Source organism: Mobula hypostoma, chromosome 6, assembly GCF_963921235.1.
Source record: "Mobula hypostoma chromosome 6, sMobHyp1.1, whole genome shotgun sequence".
Taxonomy (NCBI): Eukaryota; Metazoa; Chordata; class Chondrichthyes; order Myliobatiformes; family Myliobatidae; genus Mobula; species Mobula hypostoma.
Window position 1 is genome coordinate 60,611,118 of NC_086102.1, and position 19,551 is coordinate 60,630,668.

The 19,551-nt window shown below is 42.5% G+C and overlaps 1 protein-coding gene across 1 annotated transcript in view; it reads right to left on the reverse strand.

Annotated features, from left to right (window-relative positions):
* Positions 1–13,211, reverse strand: part of igsf11 (immunoglobulin superfamily member 11) — a 233,794-nt gene extending 220,583 nt beyond the window's left edge. Inside the window, exon 1 of the mRNA XM_063050868.1 lies at positions 12,936–13,211. Within this exon, the coding sequence (XP_062906938.1) occupies positions 12,936–12,999 (64 nt within the window). The 5' untranslated portion in view covers positions 13,000–13,211. The remainder of the gene's footprint in view (positions 1–12,935) is intronic.
* Between the last annotated feature and the right edge of the window lie 6,340 nt (positions 13,212–19,551).

Genomic DNA, 19,551 nt, shown 5'->3' on the forward strand with positions numbered 1-19,551 from the left:
AGCTAATAATAGGAGGCTTCAAAGACATGCCAATCTTCAACAACGTCAAAGTCCAGCACACAAGTACATAGACCACAGAACATTACAGCATGATACAGGCCCTTCACACCACAATGCTGTAGCCATCTTTTAAATTCAAAGATGAATCCTCCCTCCCACACAGCGCTCCATTTTTCTTCCTTTGATGTGCTTGCTCAAGATTCTCTTAAATGTCCTTAATGTACAGTATCTCCTACCCGTCACCTACCACTCTCAAAGAGTAAAAATACTTACCACTGACATGTACTTCCCTATCTCGTAAGACATGCTGGTAAACCTCCTATCACCCCCTCCAAAGATTCCACATCCTTCCAACCAGAACTGAATACAACACCCCAAGCGTGGTCTTGACAAGAGTCTTGTAGAACTGCAACGTTACCTCAAGGCTCTTGAACTCAATTCCCAATTAATAAAGATAAAGATCAACACACCACCCCAAGAACTTGTTCTGCAACTTTAAGAATGTATGGATGCAGACCCCAACATCCCTCTGTTCCTCCCCACTGCTAAGAAACCAGCTATTTGCCTTTTATTCTGCTTTCTTTCGACCTGCCAAAAGCGTATCACGTCACACTTTCCCAGACTGAGCTCCGTCTGGCACTCATCAGCCCAACTCAGCATCCTATCAATGTCCCATTGTAACCTCCGAGACCTTCTATAGTATCCACAACACTACCATCTCCACCCTTCCACTTCCTCATCCACGTCATTTATTAAAAAGAATCACTAAGATCAAGGCTCCCCGAACAGTAATTAAAGACAATGCTAAAATATTCACAACCATTTTCAGACTTAGTCAGCTTCCTCCTGAGATTCCCACCAGTATAGAAGCTGTTATCTAACCAATTCACAGAGTATCAGGAAGCAGCTGTAAACACTGGACAGGACCAACCAGGCATTGTATGCTCCAGAACTAGTAGGGTTCTCTCACTAACAAACCAGATACAACACTGGCATCAACCAGGCAAATAAAAATTGCACAGGTACATCTTATTCACAAAAAGCAAGACAAATCCAATTTGGCTAATTGCCACCCAATCAGACTGCAGTCAATTATCACCAGTATGATGAAAGCTGTCATCAGTATCTTTACCAATAACCAACATGCTCAGGCTCTTGTGAAGATGATCTGTCTTCAACCTTGATTCCAACCTTAGTCTGATTTCCAGAGATGAGGCAAGAGGGACTGACCTTGACGAAGGCAGTTTTTTACTGAATGGTGGCACCCGGCACCCGGCACCCTGATAAAACCGAAGTTAACAGCAATCAAAGAGAAAACACTCCAGTCACTGAAGATATTGCTCACATAAAATGAAAAAAGTTGTAGTTGTCAAATCTCTATCATCCCTGACCTGGAACTGAACTGCATGAGTTCCTCAAGGCAGTGTCCAAGGCTCAACTATTATAATATTGCCCAATATTCTGCAAGACCTAAAAAATCATTGAATTGTGACCTTATAAGTTGAGGTAATATTCACACAACTGAAATGTCAGGCGAGACCCTTTTCCAGTACAAGAGAATCTAACCATCAACTCCTGATATTCAATGTCCTCAGCCCCAGCATTAGAATTCTAGGGATCGCTAGAAATTAAACTGGGCCTGCTACACGAACTGGGTCCTGACGAAGGGTCTCGGCCTGAAACATCGACTGCACCTCTTCCTAGAGATGCTGCCTGGCCTGCTGCGTTCACCAGCAACTTTTATGTGTGCTGCTACACGAGTATTGCGTCTTACATCATCAGGGATATGGATATCCAGCCTGCAAAGCCTCTGTTCCTCTACATTCCTTTCTTTCCCTCAATTTACTTTGGACTCCCTTGCCTTGTTTGTTTTACCCAAATGTATTATTACCATTTACGGTTCCTTGAAAAAGTATTCAGCCTCCACAACTATTTTTACATTTTACTTCTCATTTTCCAAATTTTAGATATCAAAGTAGGATTTTTGACCTAATCTATAAAACATTGTGCATCATATCAAATCAAAAGGAAGATTCCAAAACCTGCCCATTTATTAAAAATTAAAAACCAAAATTGAAGCTAACAAAGTATTCATCCCCTTTGTAATTACTAGGCTAACACTTTCCTCAGTAGCAATACCTCACCAACTCACCCAATATGTTGATGCAGAAAATTGAAGGATCACCTGTTTCCAATAAATTCATAAGAATAAAAATTCACCCTCTCTGTAAGGTCCAACAGTATAGTAGATTTTCAACAGACCAAACCAAAATGAAGACAAAAGAGTATTCAAGTTAGGGAAATGATAATATGGAAGCACAAATCTAGGGAAAGATACAAGACCATCTCAAAGGCACTGAACATACCTTGGAGCTCAGTGCAGTCCATTGTGAAAAAGTGAAAAAATGTTGAAACCATGGCTACACTGCCTAGGTCAGGCTGCCCCTCTAAATGTAGTGTCCAGAGAAGAATGGCATTTATAAGGAGGCTACTGTGACACAAACAGTCACTCCGATTGAGTGCCTGCAAATGGAGATGAAGTTCATGGCACCACAATCTCCAAAACCTTATGCAAAAAGGATATTTATGGAACAGTGGTAAGGACGAAGCCCTGTCTGAAAAAAAAGCATATCCTTGCCCGTAAAACTTTGCAAAGCGTCAGCTGGAAGACATTGTAAAGATGTGGAAGAAGGTCTTAGATTATTAGAGGAAGGGAGGAGAAAATGGCGGCACGACGCAGCGTGCGTGGCCACTCCGAAATGATATCAGTATTTGTTAAGTAGGTATCGTGCACAATCCTGATTTGATGGAGACAGATGTGAGATGCACGGAGGAACATCTGGAGAAACTTCTGAAATGCCAGCTTCGCTGCCGCTGCTCCTGTGCGATCGAAAATCTCTGGAGGGGAAGGCACCAAATCCTCAGCTCTGCCTATTGCCTGTTGCCGGGGCTGGGGTCGAAGCACTCAGCAGAGATGGTGCTCGATGCTCAGTGTTGGAGGGCTGGTCGGAGGCTCGAAGTTTTCGGATGGACTCAAGAGTCAGCTGTGGTCGGGTGCTTCCAGGGTGCTGCATTGGCAAGTTTGCGGCACTGGAGGTTCGTGGCAGGGAGAATTTTTCTTCCTTCTACCATCTGCGTGAAATGATGGGACTTTCGAGAGACTTTGAGACTTTTTTTTACCGTGCCCATGGTCTGTTCTTTATCAAATTACGGTATTGCTTTGCACTGTTGTAACCATATGTTATAATTATGTGGTTTTTGTCAGTTTTTTAGTCTTGGTTTGTCTTGTGTTTCTGTGATATCGTACTGGAGGAACATTGTATCATTTCTCAATGCATGCATTACTAAATGACAATAAAAGAGGACTGCCTGTCCTCATAGTCTAGACTTAAGTGATAGATTAGATTATGATGTATAGCACAAGCAGCAGGGGACTAAGCACAAAGCTCAGTACATGTAGCATTTCAAGCTCTAATAATTCCTAATAGTACTTAGCAAGACATGACCTTATCTCCTGCTTACGTAGTTGTAGAAGTTTTAAGGTATGGTTGTTTCCTGCCGGTTTACACTTATTTTATTTAATAATTTTCAACCTGGATTTATGAAAGGTCTTGTCAATTCTTTATTCCTTTCCATAGATGCTGCCTGACCTACTGAGTTCCTCTAGCATTTTGTGTGTCTTACTCTGGATTTCTAGCATATGCAGAATCTTGCATTAATAATTTTCTAAACAGCTTTCATGATGTCACTGAGCTGTGGACTCTGATGAAGTCATGGCGCCGATTTAGTAGTTTTTTTTGTGTTGTTATTAGGTTTGTAGAGATGGTTTTGGGGACAAAGAGGGTGTTAGGGGCAAGGTTATGAGACTCAGAGGTAAAGCCAGAGTCTAAGCCCTCCTCCACGTATGAAAGCCATCGACACAGACGCATGGCTATCAAACCAGCAGATCGGTGTGGATGAGGACTGGTGGCCACCCCCATAATCAGCGAGTTCTGAATCAAAGTTCCATACAGGCGGAAGGAACAAAGTCCAATGACCCCAAGGTGAATGAATCAGTGAGAATGGCGGTCTAGGCCGTGTATTCAAGGTCCCGTTGTCAGCAAATCTGGAGTTCGAGGCCTAGTGTTTGATGATTAGCAGGTTCCGAGGTCGAAGCCAAGGATTGAGGCCCAAAGGTCAATTGGAAGTCCGGAAGTCAAGCCCTGATGGCCAGGGACTCCCCCCCCCCCCCCAAACCCCCAAGTCTGTGAATCTCTGCAAGCCCACTGGGAAAGTCAAAGCCCAATGTCTGCTGGAGATCAAAGGTAGCCTGTCCTGCAGTTGAAGGACTGTGTGTATGCATGTGTAGGTGGGTGGGATGGAGGAACAGGGCTTGTATTCCTGTTGTTGTTTTGTTGCTTGTTGTGTTTTGTGTTGTTCTACTGAACAATGTGGGCATGCTATGTAGTAATACTTGCAGGCTGCTCCCAGCAGACCCTCGGGTGTGTTGGATGTTAACGCAAACAACACATTCCGCTAGATTTCAATGTACACGTGAAAATAAATTTGAATTTCAAATCTCTCTTCAGAAAGGCAAACAATACATTGGCTTTCTAAAAGAACTCTTGCTCCAATTACACAAAGTATTCATGAAACTACATCTCAGGTGTTGCGTACAAGTTTGGTCATTACCCAAAGAGGGATACAGTTACAAAAGAAGTAAAGTGAAGATTACCAGACTGATTCCTTGAATGGCATATTTAATCATAGAAGGATCGACTTAAGCAGACTGAACCTCTATTTTGTGGAGCATGAAAAGTATGATCTCACTTAAAGCATACACGACTGCTAGGTTTTACAGGGTGAATGCAGAATTAATGATTCCTCTGGCTTGAGAGACTAGATCCAAGGGATCAAAGTAAGGGATCCACCATTCAGAGTCAATATGACTAGACATTTCTTCACCTAGAGGACAGCAAATTTGGGAACTGGCAGGCAAGGGAGGCGTGGTGACTCAGTCACTAAATGTATTCAAGACGAATAAATAGATTTTTTGAAATTAATGAAATCAAAGAATATGAGTCAAGTGCAAGAAAATGGTGCCAATGGAAGTGACCAGCTGTGATTGTTTGAATGGCAAAGCATCAACGAGGAACCAAGTGGTGTGCTTCTGTTTTCTCCCCCACCATCATTTTCTCCCACTTCTAAAATTCTCCCATTCCTCATATTTACTATTTTCATATATTAGGATATTCTGAAGGTCATCTGGCCATTCTAACCTGAACTGGTCCTCTCAAACTATTAAATTCATTCCATTCCTCTACTCTTTCCAATGATCATTGGTTTTATTTCCTTTCATCAACTCCCTTTTGAAAACTATCATCAAATCTGTTTCCGCTACCTAAAGTATGGTGCTTTCCAAATCTTAAATCCTTTTGGCAATCATGTCAAAAACTTGTGCCCTTGTTTCTCAGAACCACCATGATAATTTGCTGTCAAATAATGATAATTGATGGTACTTTTGTATAAATGCTACATTCGAGAAAATGCACGATGAAACATATAAACTCAAATATTGCTGTCCAGTTTATATTTGTCACAAAATCAATGACAAAGAAATTATACTTCACTTGTGGCACTGTTGATCGGAGATAGTGTCACGGCTGCAGAAAATGTAGACGCCATAGAGGGATTGTCTACGGAGTCTACGGGTGAGTCTACGCCATGGAGGGATTGTCTACGGGTGGAGGTTAGGAAATGGAAGGGGTCAATAACTTTACTGGGTGTTTTTTTTTAATATAGGCCACCCAATAGTAACAGGGATATCAAGGAGCAGATAGGGAAACAGATCCTGGAAAGGTGTAATAATAACAGAGTTGCCGTGATGGGAGATCTTAATTTCCCAAATATCGATTGGCATCTCCCTGGAGCAAGGGGTTTAGATGGGGTGGAGTTTGTTCAGTGCGTTCAGGAAGGTTTCTTGACACAATATGTAGATAAGCCTACAAGAGGAGAGGCTGTACTTGATTTGGTATTGGGAAATGAACCTGGTCAGGTGTCAGATCTCTCAATGGGAGAGTTTCTTGGAAATAGTGATCATAATTCTATCTCCTTTACAATTGCATTGGAGAGAGATAGGAACAGAAAAGTTAGAAAAGTGTTTAATTGGAGTAATGGGAATTATGAGGCTATCAGGCAGGAAATTGGAAGCTTAAATTGGAAACAGATGTTCTTAGGGAAAAGTACAGAAGAAATGTGACAGATGTTCAGTCTATATTTGTGTGGAGTTCTGCATAGGTACGTTCCAATGAGACAGGGAAGTTAATGGTAGGGTCCAGGAACCATGGTGTACAAAGGTTGTAATAAATCTAGTCAAGAAGAAAAGAAAAGCCTTCAAAAGGTTCAGAGAGCTAGGTAATGTTAGACATCTAGAAGATTACAAGGCTAAAAGGAAGGAGCTTAAGAAGGAAATTAGGAGAGCCAGAAGGGGCCATGAGAAGGCCTTGGCCGGCAGGATTAAGGAAAACCCCAAGGCATTCTACAAGTATGTGAAGAGCAAGAGGATAAGACGTTAAAGAATAGGGTCTATCAAGTGTGACAGTGGGAAAGTGTGTATGGAACCAGAGGAGATGGCTAAGATACTTAATGAATACTTTGCTTCAGTATTTACTACAGAAAAGGACATTGGCGATTGTAGGGATGACTTGCAGTGGACTGAAAAGCTTGAGCATATAGATATTAAGAAAGAGGATGTGCTGGAGCTTTTGGAAAGCATCGAGTTGGATAAGTCGCTGGGACCGGATGAGATGTATCCCAGACTACAGTGGGAGGCGAGGGAGGAGATTGCTGAGCCTCTGGCGATAACGTTTGCATCATCAATGGGGACGGGAGAGGTTCCGGAGGATTGGAGGGTTGCAGATGTTGTTCCTTTATTCAAGAAAGGGAGTAGAGATAGCCCAGGAAATTATAAACCAGTGAGTCTTACCTCAGTGGTTGGTAAGCTGATGGAGAAGATCCTGAGAGGCAGGATTTATGAACATTTGGAGAGGTATAATATGATTAGGAATAGTCAGCATGGCTTTGTCAAGGGCAGGTCGTGCCTTACGAGCCTGATTGAATTTTTTGAGGATGTGATAAACACATTGATGAAGGAAGAGCAGTAGATGTAGTGTATATGGATTTCAGCAAGGCAGGTACCCCATGCAAGGCTTATTGAGAAAGTAAGGAGGCATGGGATCCAAGGGGACACTGCTTTGTGGATCTAGAACTGGCTTGCCCACAGAAGGCAAAGAGTGATTGTGGACGGGTCATATTCTGCATGGAGGTTGGTCACTAGCGGAGTGCCTCAGGGATCTGTTTTGGGACCCTTACTCTTCGTGATTTTTATAAATGACCTGGATGAGGAAGTGGAGGGATGGGTTAGTAAGTTTGCTGATGATACAAAGGTTAGAGGTGTTGTGGATTGTGTGGAGGGCTGTCAGAGGTTAAAGCGGGACATTGATAGGATGCAAAACTGGGCTGAGAAGTGGCAGATGGAGTTCAGCCCAGATAAGTGTGAAGTGGTTCATTTTGGTAGGTCAAATATGATGGCAGAATATAGTATTAATGGTAAGACTCTTGGCAGTGTGGAGGATCAGAGGGATCTTGGGGTCCGAGTCCATAGGACGCTCAAAGCAGCTGTGCATGTTGACTCTGTGGTTAAGAAGGCGTACAGTGTATTGGCTTTCATCAATCGTGGAATTGAATTCAGGAGCTGAGAGGTAATGTTGCAGCTATATAGGACCCTAGTCAGACCCCACTTGGAGTACTGTGCTCAGTTCTGGTCGCCTCACTACAGGAAAGGTGTGGAAACTAGAGGAAGGGTGCAGAGGAGATTTACAAGGATCTTGCCCGGATTGGGGAGCATGCCTTATGAGAATAGGTTGAATGAACAAGGCCTTTTCTCCTTGGAGCGACGGAAGATGAGAGGTGACCTGACAGAGGTGTATAAGATGATGAGAGGCATTGATCGTGTGGATAGTCAGAGACTTTTTCCCAGGGCTGAAATGGTTGCCACAAGAGGACACAGGTTTAAGGTAAACATGAGGAATTCTGCAGATGCTGAAAATTCAAGCAACACACATCAAAGTTGCTGGAGAACGCAGCAACTTTGATGTGTGTTACAGGTTTAAGGTGTTGGGAAGTAGGTACAGAGGAGATGTCAGGGGTAAGTTTTTTACTCAAAGAGTGGTGAGTGTGTGGAATCGGCTGCCAGCAACAGTGGTGGAGGCGGATACAATAGGGTCTTTTAAGAGACTTTTGGATAGGTACATGGAGCTTAGAAAAATAGAGGGCTATAGGTAAGCCTCATAATTTCTAAGTTAGGGACCTGTTCAGCACAACTTTGTGGACCGAAGGGCCTGTATTGTACTATAGATTTTCAATGTTTCTATGTTTCTAATTGCAAAACAATGAAATTACAGTATTTGGCAGGTAAGCACAAATTAAATTTGTTGTGGAAAGGTATTTCATATAAAGGTATAATTCTTACAGAAACTTCAGCAAATTACTACTCGAAACCATTTTGTATGCTGTTGAGGCATCTTCAGTCATTGTGTCAGATTTTAATAATTAGTTTCCTTCTACTTTTTCCTTCTCATCTCTTTTTGCGCTCCCAAAATCCAATCTTCCTCTCTACTTCTCTTTGTGAGTCTGATGTGATGTTGAATTCATAAACCTTTAATTACATCCAGTTCTTAAGACTGCTAATTCCATAATCCCTCAGCCTGTTTGTGTACAGAACTTCACAGCTGCTCACTTGTTTTTCAGGTCCAGAGGTACCATTCCTTAATTCCATACTGTATGCAACTTGTTGGAGGTTCAAATTACGTTTTAAAAAATTATATTTGTAAGAAAGTTAACTGATAACAGACACCAATGGGTGCCCTGCAAATTAAGGTCCAGTGAGTGATCATCTTGGTAAAACTGAAACCCTTGTTTAGTCTAACACAAGTTTGAACTTTACTCTTTAGCCATGATTGTACAACTACTCCAGTTCTCATTCCTCAAGATAATAAATAATTCTCAATGAGTATACATTATGTTTGGCACTGCTCACCCACCATCACCTCTTAATTAAGGTTCTCCATTTATATCAATCAATTCACTTCCATAATGGAGTTTATTTAAACTTGAGTTTTGACTTCACAGTAAGCTTGAGAATGATGTGATTAAGCTTCACCATTTTTTCTGAACCTCACAGAATTGTCAAATGGCATATTCTGACTCTTTACACAAAGCTAACCGAAACAGTCTGCTCCCCAGTTGGGTTCTGGATACAACAGGCTGGATTGCTCTGGACCAAGCCCACACCTCAAACTTATCTTTTACAGGAAGCTGATGGAGACATCAGCTCACCTGGCTGAGTAGCCACCAGCATCCTCCCAGTCAACAGGTATGGTTGCTGTACCAGGCACAAGAGGGCATGCGAAATAGAGGTCCACACACCAAGACCACTCAAAAATAATTTAAAATATTCGATTTATGCACATTAGAAGCATTAGAAAATTATGCAAGAAAAAGGGAAACAACCATCTCATCTTTTAAGTGAATGATTTTTTTTTGAGATCTGAAACGAAACAGAAAATGCTGGATAAATCCAGCAGGTCAGGCAATATTTGTGGAAACAGAAAGAGAATAAACATTTCAGATCAGAGTCCAAGACCTACCATGTTGATTCTGGTTCTACTTCAGAGATGTTACCTGACATGCCAAGCATTTCCAATATTTTCTGGCTTTCTAAGGCAAAGCCCAATGAACCATTCAAATGATTGCGACAATGCTAGACCTATCATGACCAGTGTAAAACTGGAGGGCCAGGTACAAAGTGTACCCACCCCCTCATTTCCACACTTCATGAAACTACTGCTGTCCAATGGTGGAGCAGGAGGCAGGAGGTTAGATCCAGTATCATCTGACCTCCAGTGCTATCCATACATAGGTATCAATCCTTCATAGTCCTCCTAAACTTTTCACCTTTCACCCTAAAGCCATGACTTCTGGTTGCAGTCCCATCCAACCTCAGTGGAAAAAGCCTGCTTGCATTTATCCTGTCTACATCCCACATAATTTTGTACACCTCTATCAAATCTATGTTCTAAAGAGTACAGTCCTAACCTAAAGCTTTCCTTATAACTAAGGTTCTCCAGACCTATCAACAGACATCCCACCCTGCAAAACTCATTTCAGGGAGGTAGCACCATTAATTTGCGGGAGACTCCCGGAACTTCCGGGAGAGGTGGGATGTCTGCAATAGAGTAGCTCCTTAGCAGCTAGCCAGCTAGTTTAAATAATGTTAGCTAGGCTAATGAATGAATGACACCTGTTAAACTCACCTCAACATGTCTTTTACAGTCTTAACCCACCATGGGCAATAGAAAAGTCACTGTTGCGAACAGAGCAGCGAGCAACACTGTCATTATTTTTGACCCCTATTAGGCAGGGGTACACTTTAGGGTAGTCCGGGGTGACGTACGTTTTATATTTTCTTTTTTTGGGACACTCTCCCATGGCGTGTGCTCTCTCTCTCTTTCAGACACGCTCTCTTTCTCGCGCGCTCTCTCGTGGTCGCTCTCTTGCTCTCTCGCTCTCAAAAAAATTTGATTTCCAGGATATTGTATATAATTTGCGGGCATCAGGGAGCCACCATTAATATGCGGGAGACTCCTGGAACTTCCGGGAGAGGTGGGATGTCTGTATCAACATCCTTGTAAATTTTCTCTGCGCTCTTTCAACCTTATTTACATCTTTCTTGTAACTGTCTTATGTTTGCCTCAACTTTATTTTTACCTTAATCCAAAAATATAGTTACTAGAATATCTAAAAGTACACCCAGTGTATGTTTTATCTTTTATTATTCGCAATTTAATCTGCATTTGAAGAAAGAATCTCCAGAAATTATATGAATGTGGGCAAGTTTGTAATATGATCAACCAGGGTCCCTCCATATTGGAAAGGGAGAAAGGGATTATGGGAAGCCAGGCCAACTGAGTGAAGGCAGCTTAAAGATCGTATTCAAAGAGATAGTGCACTAATTACAGAAGTGCCAAAACTGCAAAGCAAAGTTAATTAGAGCAAAGATAGCTACAGATGAGAGCTAGAATTTAGAACTATGAATAGAAAAGCTTATGTCACAGGATGTGAAGACATAATTAGGGCAGAAAAACGGACCCAGAAATCTTTCTTTAAGTACATATGGCTGAAGCAGTCGTTATTTATTGGGGGGGGTGAGGGCGACCACTACCATGCAAATCCTGTATAAATTAACGAGTACAATGCTTAAGAAAAACAGTATTGATACTTTTTTAAAAATCTGCATGTAACCACTTCAAAGCATATTATATAAATTACTGGAGGTTTACTGGGTCAGTGAAGCTTCTCGAACTCTCTCATCCCAATGTACACTGTAACGACCCAAAATAAACCATCTTGTTCAAGAACCTCACCACACCGCTGTACAAGTTTCGTTCAGTGTGCCATCGTGGTCTGGCACTTAATTATGGAGACGACAAGGCCCCACCTGAAAACCAGAGCAAGTAAACACTAAATCTCTCCAACACTGATTCGACCGCATATGCTGAGCTAAGCATATTTCACGCCATAGTTTTCATCCCGTCCTTTCGGGATAAATCACTCCCTTTTCCCATTTAGCACCTCTTTTCCTCAAGTCAGTATTTTCTTCTACTTGATCTTTTTGTACCTCATGACAAATGCTTTGTGTATTTCTATAAGCTATTTTATTTTAACCTACACACATACCCCGCCCCATCCAATTAAGCCTTTTCAGTTCGCACTCAGTGACCACTGCTGATTGAAGTTCACTTTCAGTCACATGATCCCAAGATTAATATAGAGGCGTTCCACTTCCAAAGTGAGTGCAACATGCTGCCCGCACTAAATCACACGTTTATTACACGTGACCTGGAAAACACGTCTTCCTCTCAAAACCGGTCCATTTTATTCCAGACTCTGCTTTGTGCCGCAGACCTACAATTATCTTTACTTGAAAACAAAACCTACACAACGACAATCTAACTTATGTCAAAATGCACCACTTGGTCCCAATGTCACAACTATAAAATTTGAACACGTTGTTACCCTGCCAATGAAAAATGACAATAGCCTACAAAAAATTTTGACAGACTCACAGAAAATCCAAACTGGTTGAATGAAACTTTAAGAACACAGATCAGAAACTGTAAATTAATATAGATCCTGCCCACTACTTCTGTAAATAAAGCAAAACTATTTCTTCATCTGTTTAATTTACGTTTTTACTATTAGTACAGATAATGTATCGACATTTTTTAAAGGGCGCTTATTCTCTCTCAACGCACATGTATATCAACTACTGGAATGAAACATAATTAAACGAATAGGAAATGTCAAAACAAATGGTGATGTATTTGAAAATTACTCTGACCAACAGTTCATCTCAACAACCTATTTTTTCAGTGAAATTTCCTTTAAAAATATCTAAGGATCATTTGTAACGTTGTTTGCTTCCGGTCACATCTAAACAATCTTGCAAATTGTGAGCGCCGTGTCTCGTATTTATTACTGAATTAGTTTACATTGGATTTTCGATTAATCCGAGCCAAATCTTTCCCTAATCCTCCAAGTATTATTGATTGATGTCGCTCCAGACAGAATTTACACTTCACTCTTGCAATGGTGAGCAATAAATGTGGATGGCTATCGGACCAGCTAGTAACAACATATCCACAAACTATGAATAAGTAAAACTCTCCGACCTTTCAATGTGCTATTTTCACTACAAACGTACAAATGGTCAAAAAATAACAAGAACCTGAAATTAAGATTTCACTTGCAATGTTTTAACAACTTTGCTTGTCAGTTCTCTCAAACCAGCAGCCCGAGCTGATACTTGCTTTCACTTTTTAAATAACGAGTCTTACCTTGGAAACAAACTATGCAAAGACAGGCAATCCACAGGTTCCAGTCAGCCCGTTTCAGCACCATCTCAGAACAGTGCGATTGGAAGCGAGTAATTGAACCGGAGAACTCGGGCTCAGCCCTAGCCAAGTATCAAAGTAGTTGAACTAAAAGGCAAAGTACTCGTGTGGCTGCGTTTGCCTCGGGTTCCTCAGAGTTAATTTCGCGATGCTACAACCATTTCCAATGACTCCGCTGAGACTGCACAGCAGACCCTCGAGCAACCTTTGATTGACAGCCGCCTGCCGTCACCTAGCAACAAACGCCCTCCCCTCCAAAACAGCGCCCTCTAGGAAATCGAAACAGGCGTTGTCTCCAACCTATTTAACAACAGCACGGACGCCCTATCGGGATATCAGAGAGGTGTGGATCTGTATATACAGTAGATTTAGCTTTGAGCAGAGAAACAACTCTGGCATTGAAACTGCTTTGCACATTGATTTTTTTCATTTGTTAAAAAGTTCATCGGTAAATGTTGCAAAAAAACCCGAGTTTTCTTTAACTCTGCCCCACTATGTCAACAGACTCGGGAATTTCTACCTGTTATAGTCAAAATAGAGGCTGCTGTATTTAGAGATAACCTAAGTTCCCTAAAAATATTGGGCTCTTTGCTGCAATGGTAGGTTCAGCAAAGTTGAGAAATGAGGAAATATGTAGATCCCTTTACTGATATATCTACCCATAGTCTCCTATACTGTAGTGATGAGGCCACACTCAGGTTGGAGAAACAACACCTTATAATCCTACTGACATGAACATAAATCTTTCAAACTACTGGCAATGCCCCCACCCCCTTTTCCCTCTCTCACCTTATCTCCTTGCCTGCCCATTGCCTCCCTTTGGTGCTCCTCCCCCTTTTTCTTTCCTACATGGCCTTCTTTTCTCTCCTATGGGACTCCCCCTTCTCCAACCCTGTATCTTTTTCACCAATTAACATCCCAGCTCTTTACTTCATCCCTCCCCCTCCCAGTTTTACCAATCACCTTGTGTTTCACTCTCCCCTCCCTCACCTTTTAAATCTACTCATCATCTTTTTTTTCTCCAGTCCTGCCGCAGGGTCTTGGCTCAAAACATCTACAGTACTTTTTTCCATAGATGCTGCCTGGCCTGCTGAGTTCCTCCAGCATTTTGTGTGTGTTGTTTGGATTTCAGTATCTGCAGAGATCTTCTTTCCCTTCATAGATTCCCAGCTTTAAAGAAAAATGGGTCTTCTCTGAATCTTCATTTAATTCAGGCAGCTTCTTTCAGATGAAGAAAATGAAAACTGGATTTTCTGGTGCACTAGGAATACGTCAAAGGAAACGGCTTTAAGCATCCCTAAGAAATTGTGCCCTCTCTGACTCTATGGCCCCCTCTTCCATCTCCATCAACTATTCCACTTTTAATGGCACCTTTCTATCCAACTACTGGAGATACCCTTATACCTCTTCCATTCCTTCATTTAACATTCATAACAAGATCTCCTCTACATTAGAAAATCCAAATGCAAATTGGATAAACCTTTTGCCGAATTCTTCACTCCAACTCTGACTTCTCTATCTTGAGCTTCTTGCGTTGCTCCATCATAGCCCAACATGAGCATCTCATCTTCCATCTATTAATGTTAGAGCCCTCCAATTTCAAACTTGAGTTCAATAATTTTATATAACCAACCTTTCCAGTTTGTGCCAGCCAATTCTGGTGTGAGGTCATCAACCCGTAACGTTAATGAAATTTTGTTCCCACTAAAGACGCTGCATGATTCACTGGCTATTTCCAGCCTCGTCTATTTTAGATTTTCAGAACTGCTTTGTTCTAAATCTCAAGGTTCCCGCACAGTGCATTCTTTTCTCTCTCCTCTATTCCATTTCATCTCCCTCTTCTGACAGCTCCTCCAGGCAGATCAACTGTATTTAGCAAATCTGCCACTCCCTCTCAGTCAGCATCAACTCCATCTGTGTCTTTCCCTCTTTCTTGTTCTCCAACCCACCAGAAACATGTCAGATCATAAACCTAAAACTTTCACTCCATTTATTTCTTTACGTGCTACCTGTCCTGTTAGTTATTTTCAGAATTTCTATTATTAAATTTCCATTACATTTTCCATTTTCATCTTTTGATCTTGTAAATGATTAGTATCAACCTCCAGTAGACAGAAGATATTTCCTAAAGCTGTCACCTTTAGATATGGACAGAATCCATTTTGAAGGAATGACAGTTTTACAGATCCACAAACCGGACTGCCTGGGTAGGCCGATTGCCTCCGCCTGCTCCTACCCTGCTGAACTCATGTTCTTATATCTTGATTCCACTCTATTGCCCTTGGTTCAGTCCCTTCCCACCTATATCTGCCACACTTCTCATGCCCTTGATCACCTCAGTAACTTTCAATTCCCTGCCACTGACTGCCTCATCTTCGCCATGGATTTTCGGTCCCAGACATTTCTATCCCCATCAGGAAGGCCTCAAAGCTCTTCCCTTTTTTTATTGACAAAACAACCAACCAATCTCCCTCCACCACCACCACCATCTGGCAGAACTAGTCCTCACCCTGAATAATTTTTCTTTTGGTTCCTCCCAGCTTCTCCAAACTTAAGGGGTAGCCATAGGCACTCACATGAGCCCAAGCTATGCCTGATTCTTCGTTGGCTATATAGAATGGTCTATGTTCGAAGCCTTCGCCAGTTATATTCCCCAACTCTTCCTCCACTACACTGATGCTGCTTCATGAATCCACGCTGAGTTCGTCAATTTTATCAACTTTGTCTCTAATTTCCACTTTACCTTTAAATTCACTTGGTCCTTCTCTGACACCTCACTTTCCTTTCTCGATCTCTCTGTCAACTGACAAACTATCAACCAACATCTTTTACAAACCTACTGATTCTCTCAGTTATCTCAATTATTCCTGTTCCCACCCTATCTCCTGTAAAAATGTGATTCCTTTCCCCAGTTTCTTTGCCTCCACTGCGTCTATTCCCAGGATGCGGCTTTCCGTTCCGGGATATCCTCCTTTAAAGAACAGGGTTTCCCTTCTTCTACTATTGATGCTGCCCTCACCCGCATCTCCTTCATTTCCCATACATCCTTGCTCTCCCTTATCCCCGCCACCTTAAAAGTGATAGAGTCCGTCTTGTCCTTAAACACCACCCAATCAGCCTCTGCATCCAACACATTATCCTCCACAGCTTCCACCAACTCCAAAGGGATCCTGCCACTAAACATATCGTTACCTCCCCCAACTCTCCCCCCCCCCCCGTGATTCCCTTGTCCATCTATCCCTCCCCTCTATTCTCCTTCCTGGCACTTATCCCTGCTAGCGGCCTAAGTGCTACACTTATATGTACCTCCTCCCTTGCTTCCATTCAAAGTCCCAAACAGTCCTTCCAGGTGAGACAACACCTCACCTGTGAATCTGCTGGGGTCGTCTGTGGTGTCTGGTGCTCCCAGTGCAGCCTCTCCTACATTGGTGAAAACTGCTGGATATCGGGGGATGACTTCGTCAAGCACCTCCACATCATCCACCACAAGCAGGGCTTCCCAGTGGCCAATCATTTTGATTCCGATTCCCATTCCCATTCCAACAGTTTGATCCATGGCTTCCACTTGCGCTGAGTTGAGGCCACCGTCAGGGTGGAGGAGAAACACCTTATATTCCGTCTAGGTAAGCTCCAACCTGATGGCATAAAAATCGATTTCTCCTTCCGGTAACCAAACTCAACCTCGCCATCCATCTATTCCCCACTCTGAACTTCTACTTCTTCTCACATGCCTGTTACGATGTGGGTGAGGCAGCATCAATAGTAGAAGGAGGGAAACCCCATTCTTTAAAGAAGGAGGAAATTGCTGATGTCCTGATACTCCTCTTTCCCTTTCTCCAATGATCCACTCTCCTCTCCAATCAGATTTGTTCTTCTCAAGCCCTTAACCTTTCCCTCCCATCTGGCTTCACCTTTCAGCTAGCCTCTTTCACCTCCCCCAACTTTTTTATTCTGACATCTTCCCCCCCCCATCCTTCTCAGTCCTGGTCTTAGCCCAAAACGTCAATTATTTATGCTTTTCCATAGATGCTGCCTGACCCGCTGAGTTCCTCCAGCATATTGTGTGTGTTGCTTTGGATTTCCAGCATCTGCAGACTTTCTCAGGTTTGAGATAAAATTTGCAGTGAACTAATATTTTATGCACACACAAGAACACAACAAAATAGAGAGGCGGAGCGAAGTCAAGATGGTGCTAAACGGCAACTCCTTTGCTTGCATCTTTGGAAACAGCTCTTATTTCCATCTTAAGTATTTTTATTTTTCCCTTTCAAGGTTCTTTTGAAGACCCTGACCTGGAGTTACACGCTGACTTTGGTTCTTTGTGGGAAACATATAGAAACATAGAAAGCATACAGCGCAATACAGGCTCTTTGGCCCACAAAGCTGTGCCGAACATGTCTTTACCTTAGAAATTACCTAGGGTTACCCATAGCCCTCTATTTTTCTAACCTTCATGTACCTATCCAAAAGTCTCTTAAAAGACCCTATCGTAACTGCCTCCACCACTGTCGCAGGTAGCCAGTTCCACGCACTCACCACTCTCTGAGTCAAAAACTTATCCCTGACATCTGCTCTGTACCTACTTCCAAGCACCTTAAATCTGTGCCCTCTCATGCTAGCCATTTCAGCCCTGGAGAAAAGCCTCTGACTATCCACATGATCAATGCCCCTAATCATCTTCTACACCTCTATCAGGTCACCTTTCATCCTCCATTGCTCCAAGGAGAAAAGGCCGAGTTCGCTCAACCTATTCTCATAAGGCATGCTCCCCAATCCGGGCAACATCCTTGTAAATCTCCTCTGCACCCTTTCCATGGTTTCCACATCCTTCCTGTAGTGAGGTGACTAGAACTGAGCATAGTACTCCAAGTGGAATCTGACCAGGGTCCTATATAACACTATCTCTCAACTCCTAAACTCAATCCCACAGTTGATGAAGGCCAATACACCATATGTTTTCTTAAGCACAGAGTCAACCTGCGCAGCAGCTTTGAGTGTCCTATGGACTTGAACCCCTAGATCCTTCTGATTCTCCGCACTGCCAAGAGAATTACCATTAATACTATATTCTGCCATCATATTTGACCTACCAAAATGAACCACTTCACAATTATCTGGATTGAACTCCATCTGCCATTTCTCAGCCAGTTTTGCATCCTATCAATGTCCCGCTATAACCTCTGACAGCCCTCCACACTATCCACAACGCCCCCAAACTTTGTGTCATCAGCAAATTTACTAACCCATCTCTCCACTTTCTCATTCAGGTCACTTGTAAAAATCACGAAGATTAGGAGTCCCAGAACAGATCCCTGAGGTACACCACTGGTCACCGATCTCCATACAGAATATGACCCGTCTACAACCATTCTTAGCTTTCTGTGGGCAAGCCAGTTCTGGATGCACAGAGCAATGCCCCCTTGGATCCCATGCCCCCTTACTTTCTCAATAAGCCTTGCATGGGGTACCTTATCAAATATCTTGCTGAAATCCATATACACTACATTTACTGCTCTACCTTCATCAATGTGTTTAGTCACATCTTCAAAAAATTCAATCAGGCTAGTAAGGCACGATGAGCCTTTGAGAAAGCCATGCTGACTATTCCTAATCATATTATGCCTCTCTAAATGTTCATTAATCCTGCCTCTTCAGGATCTTCTCCATCAATTTACCAACCACTGAAGTAAGACTCACTGATCTATAATTTCCTGGGCTATCTCTACTCTCTTTCTTGAATAAAGGAACAACATCCGCAACCTTCCAATCCTCCAGAACCTCTTCCGTCCCCACTGATGATGCAAAGATCATCGCCAGAGGCTCAGAAATCTCTTCCCTCGCCCCCGCACCCCCCCCCCACAGTAGCCTGGGATACATCTCGTCCGGTGTCCCGGTGACTTATCCAACTTGATGCTTTCCAAAAGCTCCAGCACATCCTCTTTCTTAATATCTACATGCTCAAGCTTTTCAGTCCACTGCAAGTCATCACTACGATCACCGAGATCCTTTTCCACAGTGAATACTGAAGCAAAGTACTCATTCAGTATCTCTGCTGTCTCATCCGGTTCCATACATACTTTTCCAATGTCACACTTGATTGGTCTTATTCTCTCACGTCTTATCCTCTTGTAGAATGTCATGGGGTTTTCCTTAATCGTGTCCGCCAAGGCCTTCTCATGGCCCCTTCTGGCTTTCCTAATTTTATTCTTAAGCTCCTTCCTGCTAGCCTTATAATCTTCTAGATCTCTATCATTACCTAGTTTTTTGAACCTTTCATAAGCTCTTCTTTTCTTCTTGACTAGATTTACAACAGCCTTTGTACACCACGGTTCCTGTACCCGACCATCCTTTCCCTGTCTCATTGGAACGTACTTATGCAGAATTCGACGGAAGTAGCCCCTGAACATTTGCCACATTTCTTCTGTACATTTCCTTGACAACATCTGTTCCCAATTTATGCTTCCAAGTTCCTGCCTGGTAGCCTCATATTTCCCCTTACTCCAATCAAACACTTTCCTAACTTGTCCGTTGCTATCTCTCTCCAATGCTCTGGTAAAGG